The following is a 15,307-nucleotide window of genomic DNA, read 5'->3' as shown; positions in this document are numbered from 1 at the left end:
TAATGCATAGATTTGTGAATGGATGATTGTGTAGAAGGATAGGTGGATGGGTGGATGATGGACAGATGGAAGGGTGGATAAGAGGACAGATCGCTGCATAGTGGATAGTTGGGTAGGTAAGTGGATGGATGGATATCAAGGCTAGCTGGGTAGATGAAATTACAAGCAAAACAGCACAATGGAGGCCATGTAACGTCTTAATACAATCCAAGGTTCAATGCCAGAAACAAAGAACATCCAGCTACTTATGTGTTGAAGAGACAAGATGTTGGCTTACCTCAGAACATGGATGATGAGGGGATGTTGATGAGTCTTTCTGACTCCACTGCTCAGAGGTTGCCTGTGGTGTCCACTGTAAAAGAAGTTTCTGTCCTACCTGGTCCCACAGTCGTTCAGTCCCAAAGAAACACACAAAGACTTATATTAATTATAAACTATTTGGCTTATTAGTTCAGGTTTCTTACTAACTAGCTCTTACAACTTAAATTAACCCATAATTCTTGTCTGTATTTAGCCACATGGCTTGGTACCTTTTCTCAGTTAGGCATTCTCATCTTGCTTCTTCTGTCTCTGCCTTTTCGCAGAGTTCTCTTAGTCTGGTTGCCCTGCCTATCCTTCCTTCCTGGCTGCTGGTCAATCAGCGTTTTATTAAACTAATACGAGTGACAAATCTTTACCGTGTACAAGAGCACTATCCCATAGCAGGCCTCTGGACCCAGACATTTGATTTCCCTCCTCCTCTCTACTGTTATCTACATCAAACTCATCACAGTCTAAGACCTGACACTCAGCTTCCAGCTGCCAATTCAACTATTTTGAAGTGTTTGTTTGACCCAGTGCCATCAACATAATGGCTTCCAAGGTGTGTGTATCTGTCTGTGTGTACGTGTGTCTGTCTGCTTGTTTGCCTGCCTGCCTGCCTGTTTTGCTCCTCTGGAGAACCCCACATCCATGACGGTGTTTTCTGACTAGATGCTGGGGAAGTGAGACTTAACGGCCATTTCTGTTGCTCCTCTTTGGTGAAGGCTGAAGTGGGAGGCATTGTGTGACTGACCTAATAGTAGATGTTTCTTGGCAGATGTTGGGTCAGGCTGCACACCCAGATATGAGCAGAGTGGCGCGTGAAGAAGATGGCAGGCCACACGTTCCTCTGTAGTGTGTGGTACCTACTCTTGCGGGAGTCTCTGTAGCGGGTGCTTACCTCCCTGTGTTTTTACTGGAGAAACTTCCCAGTTATACAGCTGTCAATTGTGATCAGCTTGATGGGGCTCCTTAGCCTGATTCTGCCTCTATGGACAGTTGGGCCCTAGCTGAGTTAGCGTCTTGGTCTGTCCCTGTCTCCCTGCCTCTGTTCTAGTCTGCTTGCCCAGTGTCTTTTCTCCCCTGGCACTTGTCTTCTTCCTTAAGAACTCCTTTTCTTATTCTGGCAGTCCAGGCCCGAGCCCTCTCCCCCTGTGGCAAGTCTTTCCCTGGCTGTTCCGCGTGTAGCCATGTGGTGCTACTTATCGCTCTCCCGGGTCACGTGACCAATGCCTGCACTTTTCCCTTGGCATTGTCAGAGCTGAAGCCAGCATGGATGGGCATTACCTGAGTCCCACCATCCTCAGAGGAGACCTAGCTAACCCTCAGGAAGGGCTTCTTTCTTCCCAGTTATCGGGGATGCCTGTTGCTCCGTGCCCTACCTCAAGAAGAGCTGCATTCCCCGGAGCTGTAGCGTGTGCAGGGATGCCAGGAGGAGGATGCTCACATGCTCACGTTCCTGCCAAGATGCTGCCTGCCCACTTGCTGAAGGGGCAACATTACAGGGCTGTAGTACAGAGAGACACAGCTCTGCTGGTGACATCAGCACCTCTGCAGGGTCACCCCAGCTACAGCAGCTGTGTCATGTTAGCGCAGTGTGACAGACTTCCCCTGAGCTCCATTCTGCTCCCAAGGGGTCCCAGATGTCTGCAGTCCAGGGAGGGAGACAACAGCACCCACATGTGTGGAGTGCGATTTATGTACTGGGCTTTTCAGGGAGTTGGTGTGTTGGGCTCTGCAGATGGAACACACAGGGAAGCAAAATGCACCATCTCCTTGGGTTGTCTTAGATCCCAAGGGTGAGCATTGTATTCCCAAGAGATCAATGTCTTCCCAAATCTATGAATTAGAAAGCCAAGACTAGAGTCCAGATCTGGTTTCCTGATACTTCAGAGGTTTAGGCTGTGCCACTGTGAGGGGAGTGAGCAAGCCTTCAGCTAGGGTACCAGGAAACTGTTACATGAACTTTTCTTGGGAGATGCAAATAAATACGTACTACCCTCAGATAAAACACCAACAACAGACCAAAGTACCATTCCATCCAAGTCCAACCCGTGATTATGTTAAAGAGCATGAGAGAGTAATTACAGGAGCGTGTGTGACCCCACAGCAGCCACATCACTGGAAAGTTCCATTCCAGAATGGCCAGCTTCCCTCATAGTTGCGTCAATGGAGTACTCCCTTGTGTTTACCTCCATCCCTGATGGCACGGCCACAATCAGTTAGGGCAGAATCACAGGTGGGCCGAGAGCCGCAAGGGAGAGTTGCGTTCTCAGATGAGGACTCATAGACCTTCTCCATACCCTGCTTCTGTGAGGGAAGCCATCACCAGGCCTGGTCTGGAGTGTGTCTCGTGGTCAGCACAGCTGTGGGTGATCATCACCAGGCCTAGTGTGGAGCGTGTCTCGTGGTCAGCACAGCTGTGGATGAAGATGATTATTTTGCTAAGAGGATAGTACTCTGTAACATGGGGCTGTTTCTAACCCTGACCAGTACTGGAATTCCTGGCAGTGGTAGGGCCGGAGTAGAATTTCTGGAAAACCAAGGGTATTTTATCAGCATTGCCTGCTCTCTCTCTCTCTCTCTCTCTCTCTCTCTCTCTCTCTCTCTCTCTCTCTCTCTCTCTCTGTGTGTGTGTGTGTGTGTGTGTGTGTGCAGGTACATGTTTGTGTAGTCTCGAGGAATATTTCAGGTGAAGGTTTCCAGTCACCATTTACCTTGTTTTTTGAGGCAGGATATCTCGCATTGTCCTTGGGGACTTGACTGGGCTGGACAGTGAGCCCCAGGGACCCGCCTACCTCTGCCATGTTTGCTCTGCTATCAGCTTTGTCCTGTGGGTTTGGGGTGCGAACTCAAGTCTTCATGTTTGCACAGCTCTTTACCAACTAAGCCATGGTCCCATCCTCCGTGTTGGCTATTTGTCCTTGGGGTTCGGGATAGTTTCAGGTAGAATGGTCTTTCCAACTGTCTGAATAATTACTCTACAACCCAGAAGAGCCATCAAGCTTGGCTTGAGGTGACTCTGAATGCCACAGGCCCAGTAATGTAAAAGGATTCCTTGTCTAGTTCTCTTCTTGAGGGTTATGGTTTTCCTGGCTTACTTTAGAGAACAGACCCAAACCTGAAAGGGAAGCACAGGTCACAGGGATGTGTTCTGGTTGGCCAAGGCAGCTCTGTTTCTGCTCCATGGAACAACGTTTTCTACAACCTCTGTCCATCTGTCTGTCCACCCATCCCTAGAAACCACTTGCTTGTTATGCACTGATGTAAGTCAGGCACGCTACCTGCAGGTCATGTAAAAAATACATGGCCTGTGGGGCTGGGGAGATGCTTCAGTGAGAAGCAGCACTTGCTGTGGGAGCAAGGGGGCCTGAGTTCAAATCCTCGGCACCTACATAAAAGCCAGATGTGACCGTGAGTTCCTTTAACCGCTGCGCCACAAGGTGGAGACTCGACCATCCCAGGGGCTCACTGGTCATCCAGCCTCGCTGAAGCGGCGACCTGCAGGTTCAGGGCCTTGCAGAGCAGTAAGGTAGAGAGTGACAGGACACCTCCTCTCACCTCACATGGCGACACGGACCGGAAGTGTGAGGACATAGGTAGCAACATTTCAGGGCAGAGGACAAAGACTGAAATATCTTTTAAAATTCTTATTATTGTTGTTTTATTTTACAATGGGTGTTTTTGCCTGTGTGTGTGTGTGTGTGTGTGTATGCAGATGCGGCTTGTGCCTGAGGAGGACAGGAAAAGGTGTGCATGATCTCCTGGCACTGGAGTCGCTTACGGTTGTGTGCTCTTGTCACACGTGTGCTGTGATTCGAACCCAGAGCTTGACCACTGAGCCATCTCTCCAGCCCTTGCTTGAAATATCTTAAATGTAATATCTTATAATGGAGAATGTGAAAAGTAAATATGAAAGTTAAGTAATGAAATCCTTAAGCTGCCCTCTTAATTCACAAAGAATAAAGGTATGTGTAAAGCCCCCCAGTGACTAGTGTTGCCACAGCCATACCAATTCCTGTATGTACTGTCCTTCCAACCTATGGCGGTGACATGAGGCCAACCTCCTAACCACCCAGAGCTGGGAGCATGAGATCACGTGACTCTGTGTTCCCGGGCTGCAGCTGTTGTTAGGCGGATCGTCGGGCTGTTGGTGGCTGACGCCATGCTGAGGCCTCAAGGGCCACATGGACACTGGGTATCCATATAGGAAGCCTTCCTTCATGTTAAAAATGGATTCTAAATGTTCCTTGACTGTTGTTGTAGAAGGGCTACCTCCCTGAAGCAGGACTATGCACGTTGAGCTCTGGGCTCTTCTGGAGATGAAGGAACGCATCTTCCTGTCCCACACATAGAAGCAGTGAAGGTGGGAATTGGGGAGCGGATGTTGATGTGGGAGAGGTGAAGCTAATATGTGAATCCAGCTACAAGGGATGACACGGGATTCTATGCAAACATGATGTCACCGTAAGGGACATAAGTAAGCATCATAGGCTTTGGCATCTTTGGGATCCATAAGTCCCATCTCTTGGGATACCCAGGGATGGTTGTGTACTATGTCACAGATACTTCAAAGGGGAGGCTAAGAGATACTCTGGGCATTGCAGACAGGACGATCCGTGTTTGGTTTGTAGAAATCCCGCACACCTTGCCTGGGATGGCTAATTGCTCTTTCCTTTCTACGAGCAGAGCAGCCAAATGCTGGCCCTACTGCACCCCACGGCTGCTGACCATCGGGGCTGCCGTGGCCCCCAGAGGATGATAGCTTTATGGCTGATCTCACCAGGGGCACCCTATGGTAGGAGTTTCCAGGGCCTCTGACACAGAGGACTTGGGCTGGAGTTCAACACACAACTCTCTAAAGAGACCATAAAGTAAGGGCTTCTGTTCTCCTCAAAGGGGCCTCTGTCCTCACTCAAACCCCGAGAGATTCACAAATGTTAGAAGGAAATCAAATATCTGGGAGGAGTCGTTCAAGAAGGTTTGAAGCAGTCAGTGGGAGCACAAACCCGCCAATTGTTTTTTGTAAGTCACAGAGATTTGATGGCTCTTGTGTATCTAAATTGGCTTTTCAGAAAATGCCCTGGGTTTTCCTTTACTCCCTGTTAGAGAAATAAGGTCGCTTCCCAAAGCATAAAATCCAGTTTCTCAACTTCAGAGGCAAGCCACAGAGTGTACTGTTTAACCCGCTGAGGGAGAGAAGCAGTGTTAAATTTCATTAATATTATTGGTGACAGGATATTATTCTAGGTGGGAACCAGTGTCCCAGATAGGACTTCATCCTGTAAGGATGCTTGATCTTCTAAGATCTGTTTGTTTGCTTTGCTGTGCTGGTCATTGGACGTGACTTCACACACAGTAGGCAAGCACTGAACCCATAGCTGCACCCAGCCCTTCTCTGTGTGTGTGTGTGTGTGTGTGTGTGTGTGTGTGTGTAGAGGTCAGAGGGCAACCTCAGGGGGTCTACTGTTTCCATTGTTTATTTTGTGACAAGGTCTCTCACTGGGACCTATTTGGCTGATGCTGGCTGGCAATGGGCCCAGGCCCCACCTGTCGCCACCTCCTAGCCCTGTCTTTCTTTTTTTCTTTTTTTTTTTTTTTAAGATTTATTTATTTATTATGTATACAACATTCTGCCTCCATGTATGCCCGCACACCAGAAGAGGGCGCCAGATCTCATTACAGATGGTTGTGAGCCACCATGTGGTTGCTGGGAATTGAACTCAGGACCTCTGGAAGAGCAGCCAGTGCTCTTAACCTCTGAGCCATCTCTGCAGCCCTAGCCCTGTCTTTCTTGGTGCTGTGGTTACAAGCTGTACTCCAGTGTCCCAGTGTCACGGGCCGTGTCATGCAAGAGAAGAAGAAATGAGGGAATGAGCAGGTTGTGGACAAAGATCACAGCCCAGGCCAGGTTCTTCTTTTGAGACCAAGTTTCTCTGTGTAGGCCTGGCTGTCCTGGAACTCGGAACTCCCTCTGTAGATCAGGCTAGTCTGTAGACAAGGCTAGTCTGTAGACCAGGGTAGTTTCACACTCTAGAACTCTGCCTACTCAGCCGTCAGGGCCTCGGGTCCAAAGTGTGCTCCGTATGGCTCTCAACACTTACCTCAGCGAGGGAAGGCAGAGAAGTATCAGAGATGGTCCCAGGCCTGCGATCACATCAAACCGCTGTTGGTGGTTTCTTTGGGATCAGAAATGCCTTCCTCACTGTGGGGATTCTGGGTGAGGACCAGTGTCTGCCTGGCCCAGGGAGGCTGGCTGACCCTTTCTTCCTGGTTAGGTAGTGCTTTTCTTGGCTTCTGTGTGCCCATGGTGTGGAAGTCACTTCTTAAGTTTCCTCTAGCCTGTGATGCAGCAGGTGGCCTCGTCTGTGGGATACAAAGGCAGCCTTGGGGTTGGGCACACAAGCTCCTCAGCTGCGCTCATCTGTCATACTCAGAAGTGTAGTCCAGCAAGAGACCTCTCCAGATAGGAGCACCACCATACTGACAGCGAGCACTTCAGCGATCTTCTCACAAGTTACTGCATCTGCCCCTTCTGCCCTGGATCCCAGAGGGAGGACGGGTGATGAGCAGGTCATTGTGCATCCAACCCTGAATGTGCTCTCAAAAAACAGAGGCCGAATAAGCACCACCCCACCACAGGTGAGGCAGTGTCCCTCAAGTGGGCTTTTGGGGGCCAGAGGGGCATGGCGCAGGTCTCTTGGACACTCACCTGACTCAAACCCTTACCAGTTTCTCCTAAGCTTGGACTGAGAATGATAGCAAAGATGACAATGAACACAATCGTTTGGCATGCTTGTGTTATCACGGTTAAAACAGTGCCCAAATGAAGCGCCTGGCATATCAGACATGAGAATCTGAAGCCCCAGGATGTGCATGGCACATGGAGCCAGAGGGTGGCACCCAATTTAAGAGTCCCTGGAAAGCCCTGGTATTGTCCCCTCACTTTCCCTCAGAAGCATCTGTGGGCACCAGGGCAGAGGTCAATAGCCGCTGGCTTGGGAGGCTCCGTGTGTCTCATGGAAAGTGTCCCTGCCAAGCTAGGCGCCTCACCGTTTCCTCTGCTGAGGGCTGGACAGCAGACTGGGAAACTTCCCGATTTATTTCAGAACTCCAGTAGCCAGTCCCTCCCTTCCTCCTGGTTTGTAGTTGTTTGTTTGAACTTGAAACTTCCTGCAGCCTGGAAGGTGCTTCTGGCCTGAATAGCTCCCTGGCATTTGCAGCTCTGTCCAGACAGCCCCTGTCTAAGGAAGGAAGCCACCAGACCTCACGCACAGATGGGCGGGCTCAGCCTTTCCCACTTGGACTCCAGCGGCAGCGGCATCACGGCATTCTTCTGCACCATCTGAGAGAAGAGCGGCAGGTGCGCAGCCTCTGGCCACTGAAAGAGGACATTCTGGGGCTTGGGCTGAGGGGGATCTCGGGAGGCCATTTGACCCCATTCTTTCTCATGACTTGGTGAAACCCAAGGTCACCTGGGACGTCAACACCTACGTGTGCGCTGCAGGTCACTGGTCCCTCCACAGTTTCTGACTGTCCTAGAGAAGACCTGTCGGCGTCGGGAACCCGGGGCTCTTTAGGCTGACGTGTGACCTGGTCCTGAAGATCACTGGGCTTCTGATTCACAGAGATTCAACTTCAGGAGGGCAACTCAATGGCAGAAAAGGGTGTATCTCGGGGGGCTTCACGGCGGTTCTGGTCACTACTAAGGAAGCGTCGGGGAGCACCAGGGCGCTATAAGCCAGGTGAGTCGGGAGGAATGAATGGTACCTCTGTGAGGACTCAGGACAAGGATCCCTTTAGGCAGGCACTTTCTTGTGGTGGTTCAACATTTCAAAATATTGAGAACCATGTTAAGGACCCTTAAAAACATCTGATGGCTTAAAATGAAGGTAATCTGGGTGCATTTGTCGCATTTCTGATCTTTTCTCTTCTGATCCGAGGACCTGGCTCAGAAGTTGTCGTGGTGGTATATTCCACCACACCCCACCCCCAGTCAGTTTCTCTTTAGAGCAGAACACTTGTTCAGCCAATTTAAATTCTCAGAGTAATGGTTTACAAATTAGCATCCTGAAAAGTGGGGAAGTTCCAGTCACTGGAGCTAGAGAAGTGCCTTGGGGCTAATTTCTGGTCCTGGCAGAGAACACAGCACTCTCTGCCTCCAGGAGCCTGGGAATTGGGAGTGGCAGTGGCCTCTGACCTCAGGCTAATGTAGCATCTTTAGGGTATGGGGTAGACAGGTAGTCGAACCAGCGCCCCCTTGTGTCCACCTTAGGTTTGCCTCCTCAAGGTGGTTTGAAGGTATTTAAGCCCCACAAGCTTGGAGAAGAAACTGACCCCCTAGTACCTCTTACTGCAAGGGGGGGCAACCATTTGGGGATTCATGAACTAAAGCTCCCCTCCTCCACTCCAGGATGTAGCTGCTGGGGGTGCCTGATGACCCAGCATGAGTACAACAGGGCAGAAGGGGGCCCTCGCCCTGTGTGGCTATGGAAAGTATCTCTAACATGGTGGAGCAGATCACGCCCTGTTGGATTAGCACAGATAACCCTAGATGATGTACCAAATCCCTATGCCCTTTATCAAACCCTCTGACATCTGCCTAGCACAATGCCAGGGAAGAACAGGACTGGGCATGACCAAGGCTGAGCAGATCCTGGCTTCTGCTCAATGCCCATTACCAGCCTTCCAAACTCCTCCTCCTTCCCCTAACACGAATGTGGGGAGAGTCTCCAAGATGGAGACTACAAAGTACTCCCCCACATAATGGGGTACTCTGGATCAGGTTTGAGTAATCTCATGCCGCTGTCTCTGGGCCACCAGTGCTGTCTGCTTTGACTGCTGAGGGTATTGAGATCCGTTTTTGCGGTACCCTGCTGACCCTGTCTCCCCATCTGTGTCTCAGTAGAGTTTGTCTGGTGAGCTCCCTCCTGGTGCCAGTGCATCTTAGACAGGTGCAGGCCGGGCAGGTGCAGCTCAGTGCAGTAAAATAGCCCCGGCAGGTGCAGCTGGAGCAGGTACAGCTTACTGTATTCAGCTCGGGTCTGGAGCAATTCAGGCAGCCAGTTGCTTGTCTGTGCAAGCTGAGCACCCGGGAAGGCAATGAGCCCTGGAGTCCATTTCTCCATGTGATTTTTTTTTTTAAACATGGAACCTTTCTGGGGGCTTGTTGATATCGACTTATGTCTCAACAGAAGTGAAGTCGGGGCTAGGGTTGTTGACACATAGTTGGACAGAGGACAGGTGACAGTCATGGATGAACAAAGGGAAGGTGGCATCTGAGGTTGTCCGGCCTGGGCATAGCTGTGTTCTTGTCACACAAGTCTCTGTGGGAGCTGTGTGCTGGAGATAGGGAAAGCATCTCACTTGCTTTGGGAGCCCTGGATCATGGCAGCAGCCCAGATGTGATTCTGACCAGCAGGGAAGCCGTGGAAAGAGGGCCAGAGACACGGGTGCACCTTGGCAGCATGTGGTCTGCCAGCCACCCCCTTAGAAACACTGAAGAGTCCTCTCTAGTTGATACTTAACCACCATCCGCTGGAGAGAGCACAATAGCAGTGTGTGCCCTGGCCCCTGGCATCACAATTTTGGTTCAGGGAAGTCTCACTCGCTTTTTGCTGTCTAATAGATGGCTCCCCTGAGTGCTGTCCTGTCTGCACAAGCCAGGGGTTGCTGATCTGAACTCGGTAAAGCCTGATCCAGGCCCCAGGTACACACTCCATTCCCTGCAGCCTGTGCTGGGCTACAGCTGAGTTCGGAAGCCTCCACCCAGGGCACACCACCAGAGAGCATGGCCTCTTGACAGTTGATATTGCCCATCACCTGGGTGATGATCAGGGCACAGTGATGCTTGGCTTCTTGTGATGCCTCATGGTCCTGGGAGAGCATGGCCCCTCTCTGGCCTCTACTCCCCTCCCCTGCACCCCTGCCCTCTCAGCTTGTGCTGGTCTCTACACCATCATGGCCTCTGCTCCCCTCCCCTGCACACCTGCCCTCTCAGATTGTGCTGGTTTCTACACCGTCATGGCCTCTGCTCCCCTCCCCTGCACCCCTGCCCTCTCAGCTTGTGCTGGTCTCTACACCATCATGGCCTCTGCTCCCCTCCCCTGCACCCCTGCCCTCTCAGCTTGTGCTGGTCTCTACACCATCATGGCCTCTGCTCCCCTCCCCTGCACCCCTGCCCTCTCAGCTTGTGCTGGTCTCTACACCATCATGGCCTCTGCTCCCCTCCCCTGCACCCCTGCCCTCTCAGCTTGTGCTGGTCTCTACACCATCATGGCCTCTGCTCCCCTCCCCTGCACCCCTGCCCTCTCAGATTGTGCTGGTCTCTACACCATCATGGACTCTGCTCCCCTCCCCTGCACCCCTGCCCTCTCAGCTTGTGCTGGTTTCTACACCATCTTGCACAGGCACCGCCCCTGTTTTCACTGGGCTGAGCGGTGACAAAATTTAGTTCCAGGTAAAACCCTGAGTCAGAGTCGCCACACCTCTTCCCTGTGGTAAACGATAGTATGGGAGAAAGTGTGGCTGAAGGTTATAATTTTCTGATAAACAGAAGCGGAGTGTCATCAGTTTACGCAAGAGAAGTTCGGGCTGGTCTCCTGCATCTTCTGCTTCTTCTCCTGCATCAGCCTTCACTGAGACTCTCGGAACCAAGCCGAGTCTCACTGTGGAGGGTGTCCCCTCTGCTCTGCTGGGTTCAGGCTATTTCAGTTAAGCCAAGGAAAGCTGTCTTATTAAGAATCCAGACAGTCTCTCCATAAATACATGCGTGAGGTTGGCACAGACAGTTTTAAACTGATTTAGAGCTAATTAAAGGAGCAGGTAAAGGGCTAAGGAGATGGTTCAGCTACACAAGCACAAAGACCAGAATTTGGATTTCCAGAAACAATGTAAAAGTTAGACAGGCTTGGCAGACGCCTGTAATCTTGGCACCTGGGTTCCCCACCTAAAGCCTCCTAACTAGACTGGATGGCCTTGGTGAGCCTTGGGGCCAGAGCCATCAGATCAGTGGCCCTGCCTCACAATGACTAAGTGGAGAACGGTTGCAGAAGATGCTCTGTGTCCACTCTGACCTTCGTGTGCTCTCGTGAGCACATGACAGCACATGTGCACACCACACTTGTACACCACACGTGCAAAAATGCCAAGCTTTGTGAGGCACTTGGTGATGTTGATCATGCTGATATTTACTTTTGAGCTTCCTGGTAGCTGAAATGAAGGGGTGGGGGGAGGGGAATGGGTATTAGGTCAGGTGCAAAGAAAAACTCTCCTGTAAAGAGTTTTGGGAGAAAATCGTTCTTCCGCAGTCTACACAGATTTGTAAGAACTCTGTGAATACCCTGTTTGCAAGTTTTTCTTTCTTTAGAAAATTAGTGCTCCTCTGTGGATGCTTCACAGCAGCCAGCTAGAAATATTAAAACCTGTGTGTTGAGCGGGATTCCTTCCAGAGTCACACTGTGGTTCCAGCATTGCTGGCCTGGAGAGCCCCACTGCAGCTAGGATCACTTATGTCCCAGCTGGTCGTTGTGTGACAGGTGTGGTCCCACACCAGACGCACAGGTTGCTGAGCTGAGGTTCCTCGGTTACCTCCTGGCTCAGGCCAGGAGTTGCCATGTTTGTAGAAGACAGGCACATTATTCACAGTGGGAACATACAGTTCGAGACTGGACCACTGGCGTGATGGTCCTGCCCATGCGCGTGTTTGTACCCACACTCCTGGTTTCCATGCTTCTGAAGTTACAGCCAGCTGAAGGGAGTGGCCATCCTGCCCTGTCTCTAAATCTAAAGCAAGCTTGCAGAGAGCTGGGAGGTCGCTGAGGTGGGAGGGGCTACCATGTGATTTATGGGGCTTTTGTTCACAGGGGAAACACTGGTGAGAGACATTTCCTTCGGGGTGCTCCTGGAGCTTGTTTGTAAGAAGACATTTCCTGGTCTGAGGAAATTGGGGGATTGTTATCATTTTTAAAATTTCAGGCAGATTGGTTGAGGCAGTAATTTTGTGATAACGAGATCTGGATGCTAGCCATTCAGCGTACTGGGGTTCCTACAGGCTCTTTTTGGGTTTTCTGGATCTAGGTTGTGTTGGGCCCCTATGTACTATCTTTGGGGTGCCTGTGGAGACTCTGCTATTGCAGAAGGTTGAATGGCACACACCTATCCAGGTCCTGACCTCCTCACAGTGTGCATTTGTTGACTGTGGGGAAATGATACCCTGACATTTGGGTGGTGGGGGCTGCCAGTCACTAGATTTGAAGTTTCTAAACAATGGGACCTCACTGTGAATTGCTGGGTGGGTTCAAGAATCCAGCCTTGCCTGGATCGCTGGGCAGAAAGGTCAGTTTTCCACCTGCCCCTCCCTCCTCTGAAGCTTCGTCTACCTGTACCCTTCAGGTCCTGACTGTAAGAGTAACTGACGGTGTGAGCCTGTGCCGGTACAGTCTGTCTGTGCTCTGGATAGGAGTGTTTTTTGTATACCAGGCCTCTAATAGTGAAGGAAATGCTGATGTCAGGTAGACCACACACACACACACCACCATCTGTTCCTTTCCTATAAGGAACAAGGCTCTACCTGCTGCTGCGGCCTCTCCAGTTGGACCACAAAGGACTCCTCTAACTTCTTGCTGGTGTTCTCTGTTGACCCCTCTTGCCTCCGTGCCCCTCGGAATGGTAACTCTTCCTGTCCATCACTGTAGATGGAAGTTATCCCCAGCTGAGTCCCAGTGCTTCAAGCCAGCAAGAATGGCTCACTTGTTCCTTTTCCCGAAGCCGCTTGCAGGCTGCCTCAGCCCGGAGTCCCTGTGTAAATATGCAGGGTGGGGCAAGGAGGGGATGTTAGTCTTGGGAGAGCAATTACCGTATAGTGCTCCATCCTGGTTAATGATAAAATGAAAGTGAGAGGCTGGGCATTCTCCCCGCGGCTGGCGAGTGCAGTCAGGTGCTGGAGTGTCGGGGAGGACACGCACGTGCGGGGTGGCCATGGCACACAGACGTCCTATCTGGATTTCTGTGGCCGAAATGAAACTCTACTACATCTACTCTGAGTGGTGTTCCTGGCTACACTCTCAGGCTGAGGGTGAGTCCTGGGGTCCTCTGAGGGAGTAAGTCACTATGCAGCTTGGTGCTTTGTGGCTGGTGTTCTGTTGATGAGGGAAGTGGTCTCCCCAGTCCCTGCGTCCCCCCCTTGGATCTGAGGCCACTAGGCTAGGATCTGGGGTGCATGGGTTTTCACCCTATAGTTGTCACCTGACTAGTTTGTGACATTGTAGGCTGACAAACATAGGACTCCCTCCATGTCACCAAGCTGCTTTCCTGACCAGTTCTCAGGGGAGCTACAATACCATGCATCTTCCCGGGATTCAGTCACATTCCCTCTGGCCTGGCTGTTGACAAGTTCACCTGCGTGTACAGTGTCACAGATGAGACAGTGGAAGAGGGAATCGCCAGAGATGCTGCTCGGGGCCTGAGCGTGTGGGCAGTGTCTCTGTGGGTGGGTAGTAAGAGAGAAGCTTCTGCTCAGCAGAGGTAGCTGCTGCCAAGCCGGCTCACACCCAGGTCCCCCGAGTTCTTCTCTCTGCATTTTGTGGCTCCAGCCACCTCTCCTAAGAAGGACGCAAGCGGTGTTCAAAATAGTGGCACTTACAGGAGAGACTTGGGGGTAGCGCATATCCCTCTGCCATAGAACACCTTGCTCGTTAGTACAAGTGAGGCCATAGAGAGCCATCGGCAATGTGGGGAAGGGATTGGGGGACCAGCCAGGACCACTGACTCTGCAGAAGGAGGGTTTGAAGAGGTGGCGGGGGTGAGGTGTTTACACTCTGAAAGGACATCCGTGTCAGGCAAGACTCTGTGACATCCGTGTCAGGCAAAGCTCTGTGACATCCATGTCAGGCAAGGCTCTGTGACATCCGTGTCAGGCAAGACTCTGTGGATGGGGCCCATATGTCAACCAGCTCAGCTGTGAAGTTTCATCTGTTTGTAAAATAGGAGCACTCTTTCCTTACTGAGGCTGAACCTGGGGAACTCTAGGTGGTTGTTGGGTGAACAAGCCCATGTTTAGACACATAAATCATAGGTACTTAACAGGGACCATCATGGGTCCATGCTGTGAGATTGAGGTTACCCTGGCAAAGGGGATTATAGTTTTTCCATTGATAAGGTCTAAGGAAAGTCCCTGGGTGTGATGGGACACCAGAGGTCGAGGCTTTCAAAAGCAGAGATTGCGCTATGGACACGATGTCTACCCATTATGCCCAGAGCACAGTGTGCAAACTCCTTCATGGAGCTCTCCTGCTGCTGTGGGACACTCACAGAGGGGCGTGGCTCCCCCAGGGTTCCCGAAGCTTGGAATTTCCTACAGAGCCATGCCTAAGCCAGTGGTTCCCAACCTTCCTAACGCTGCAACCCTTTACTGTGGTTCCCCATGCTGTGGTGACCCCCATCCATACGATTATTTTTGTTGCTACTTCATAACCGTAATTTTGCTACTATTATTAACCATAATGCAAATATCTGTGTTTTCTTTTCATAGGGTTCTTATGTGACCCCTATGAAATGGTCATTTGACCCCGAAAAGGGTAGTCACCTCTAAGCTGAGAACCATTGGTCTAAGCTGACTAGATGGAGAGAGGGGCACAGGTGGTGGCAACAGGGGCTTTGGAACATGGCCGAGTTCCCTTCTATCTGCATCTGTCACCAGAAGGGCCCCAGGAATGCTAGTGAGCATAGGGCACTTTCTACTTGAGCCTATCTTCTCTGTTTTCCTGTAAGGTCTCCCCGGGGCTCACGTGGCAGTAAAGCCCACACAGTGCTGCCTCAGAGCAGGGGCAAAGGCTGCTCGCCTGCCGTTTTACCAGGCTTCCTGGAGTGAAGCCTAAGTCAGAAGCATAACGGGAACTGAAGTTGTCTTTCTGCAGCCTGGCAGAGCCCTCCCAAACCATAGAAACTTGGCTTTTCCTCCCAGAGATTTCAAGGAAGGACTGAGGAAGGGACCTACAGCCTTTAGACA

At 51.2% G+C, this 15,307-nt stretch overlaps 1 protein-coding gene across 9 annotated transcripts in view; it reads left to right on the top strand.

Annotated features, from left to right (window-relative positions):
- Mcf2l (MCF.2 cell line derived transforming sequence like) overlaps positions 1-15,307 on the top strand; it is a 132,595-nt gene that overhangs the window by 40,677 nt on the left and 76,611 nt on the right. Inside the window, exon 1 of one of the 9 annotated variants that reach the window (XM_057753069.1) lies at positions 7,600-8,045. The exons of 7 other annotated variants lie outside the window; for them this stretch is intronic. In XM_057753069.1, the coding sequence (XP_057609052.1) occupies positions 7,955-8,045 (91 nt within the window). In that variant the 5' untranslated portion in view covers positions 7,600-7,954. Of the gene's footprint in view, positions 1-7,599; positions 8,046-15,307 lie in introns of those variants that run through there. One more of the 9 variants, XM_057753077.1, reaches the window with a different exon arrangement.

The sequence above is a fragment of the Chionomys nivalis genome, chromosome 20 (assembly GCF_950005125.1).
Source record: "Chionomys nivalis chromosome 20, mChiNiv1.1, whole genome shotgun sequence".
Classification (NCBI taxonomy): domain Eukaryota; kingdom Metazoa; phylum Chordata; class Mammalia; order Rodentia; family Cricetidae; genus Chionomys; species Chionomys nivalis.
Note: the sequence above shows the minus strand (reverse complement) of the source record. Positions and strands in the feature narration are given on the sequence as shown.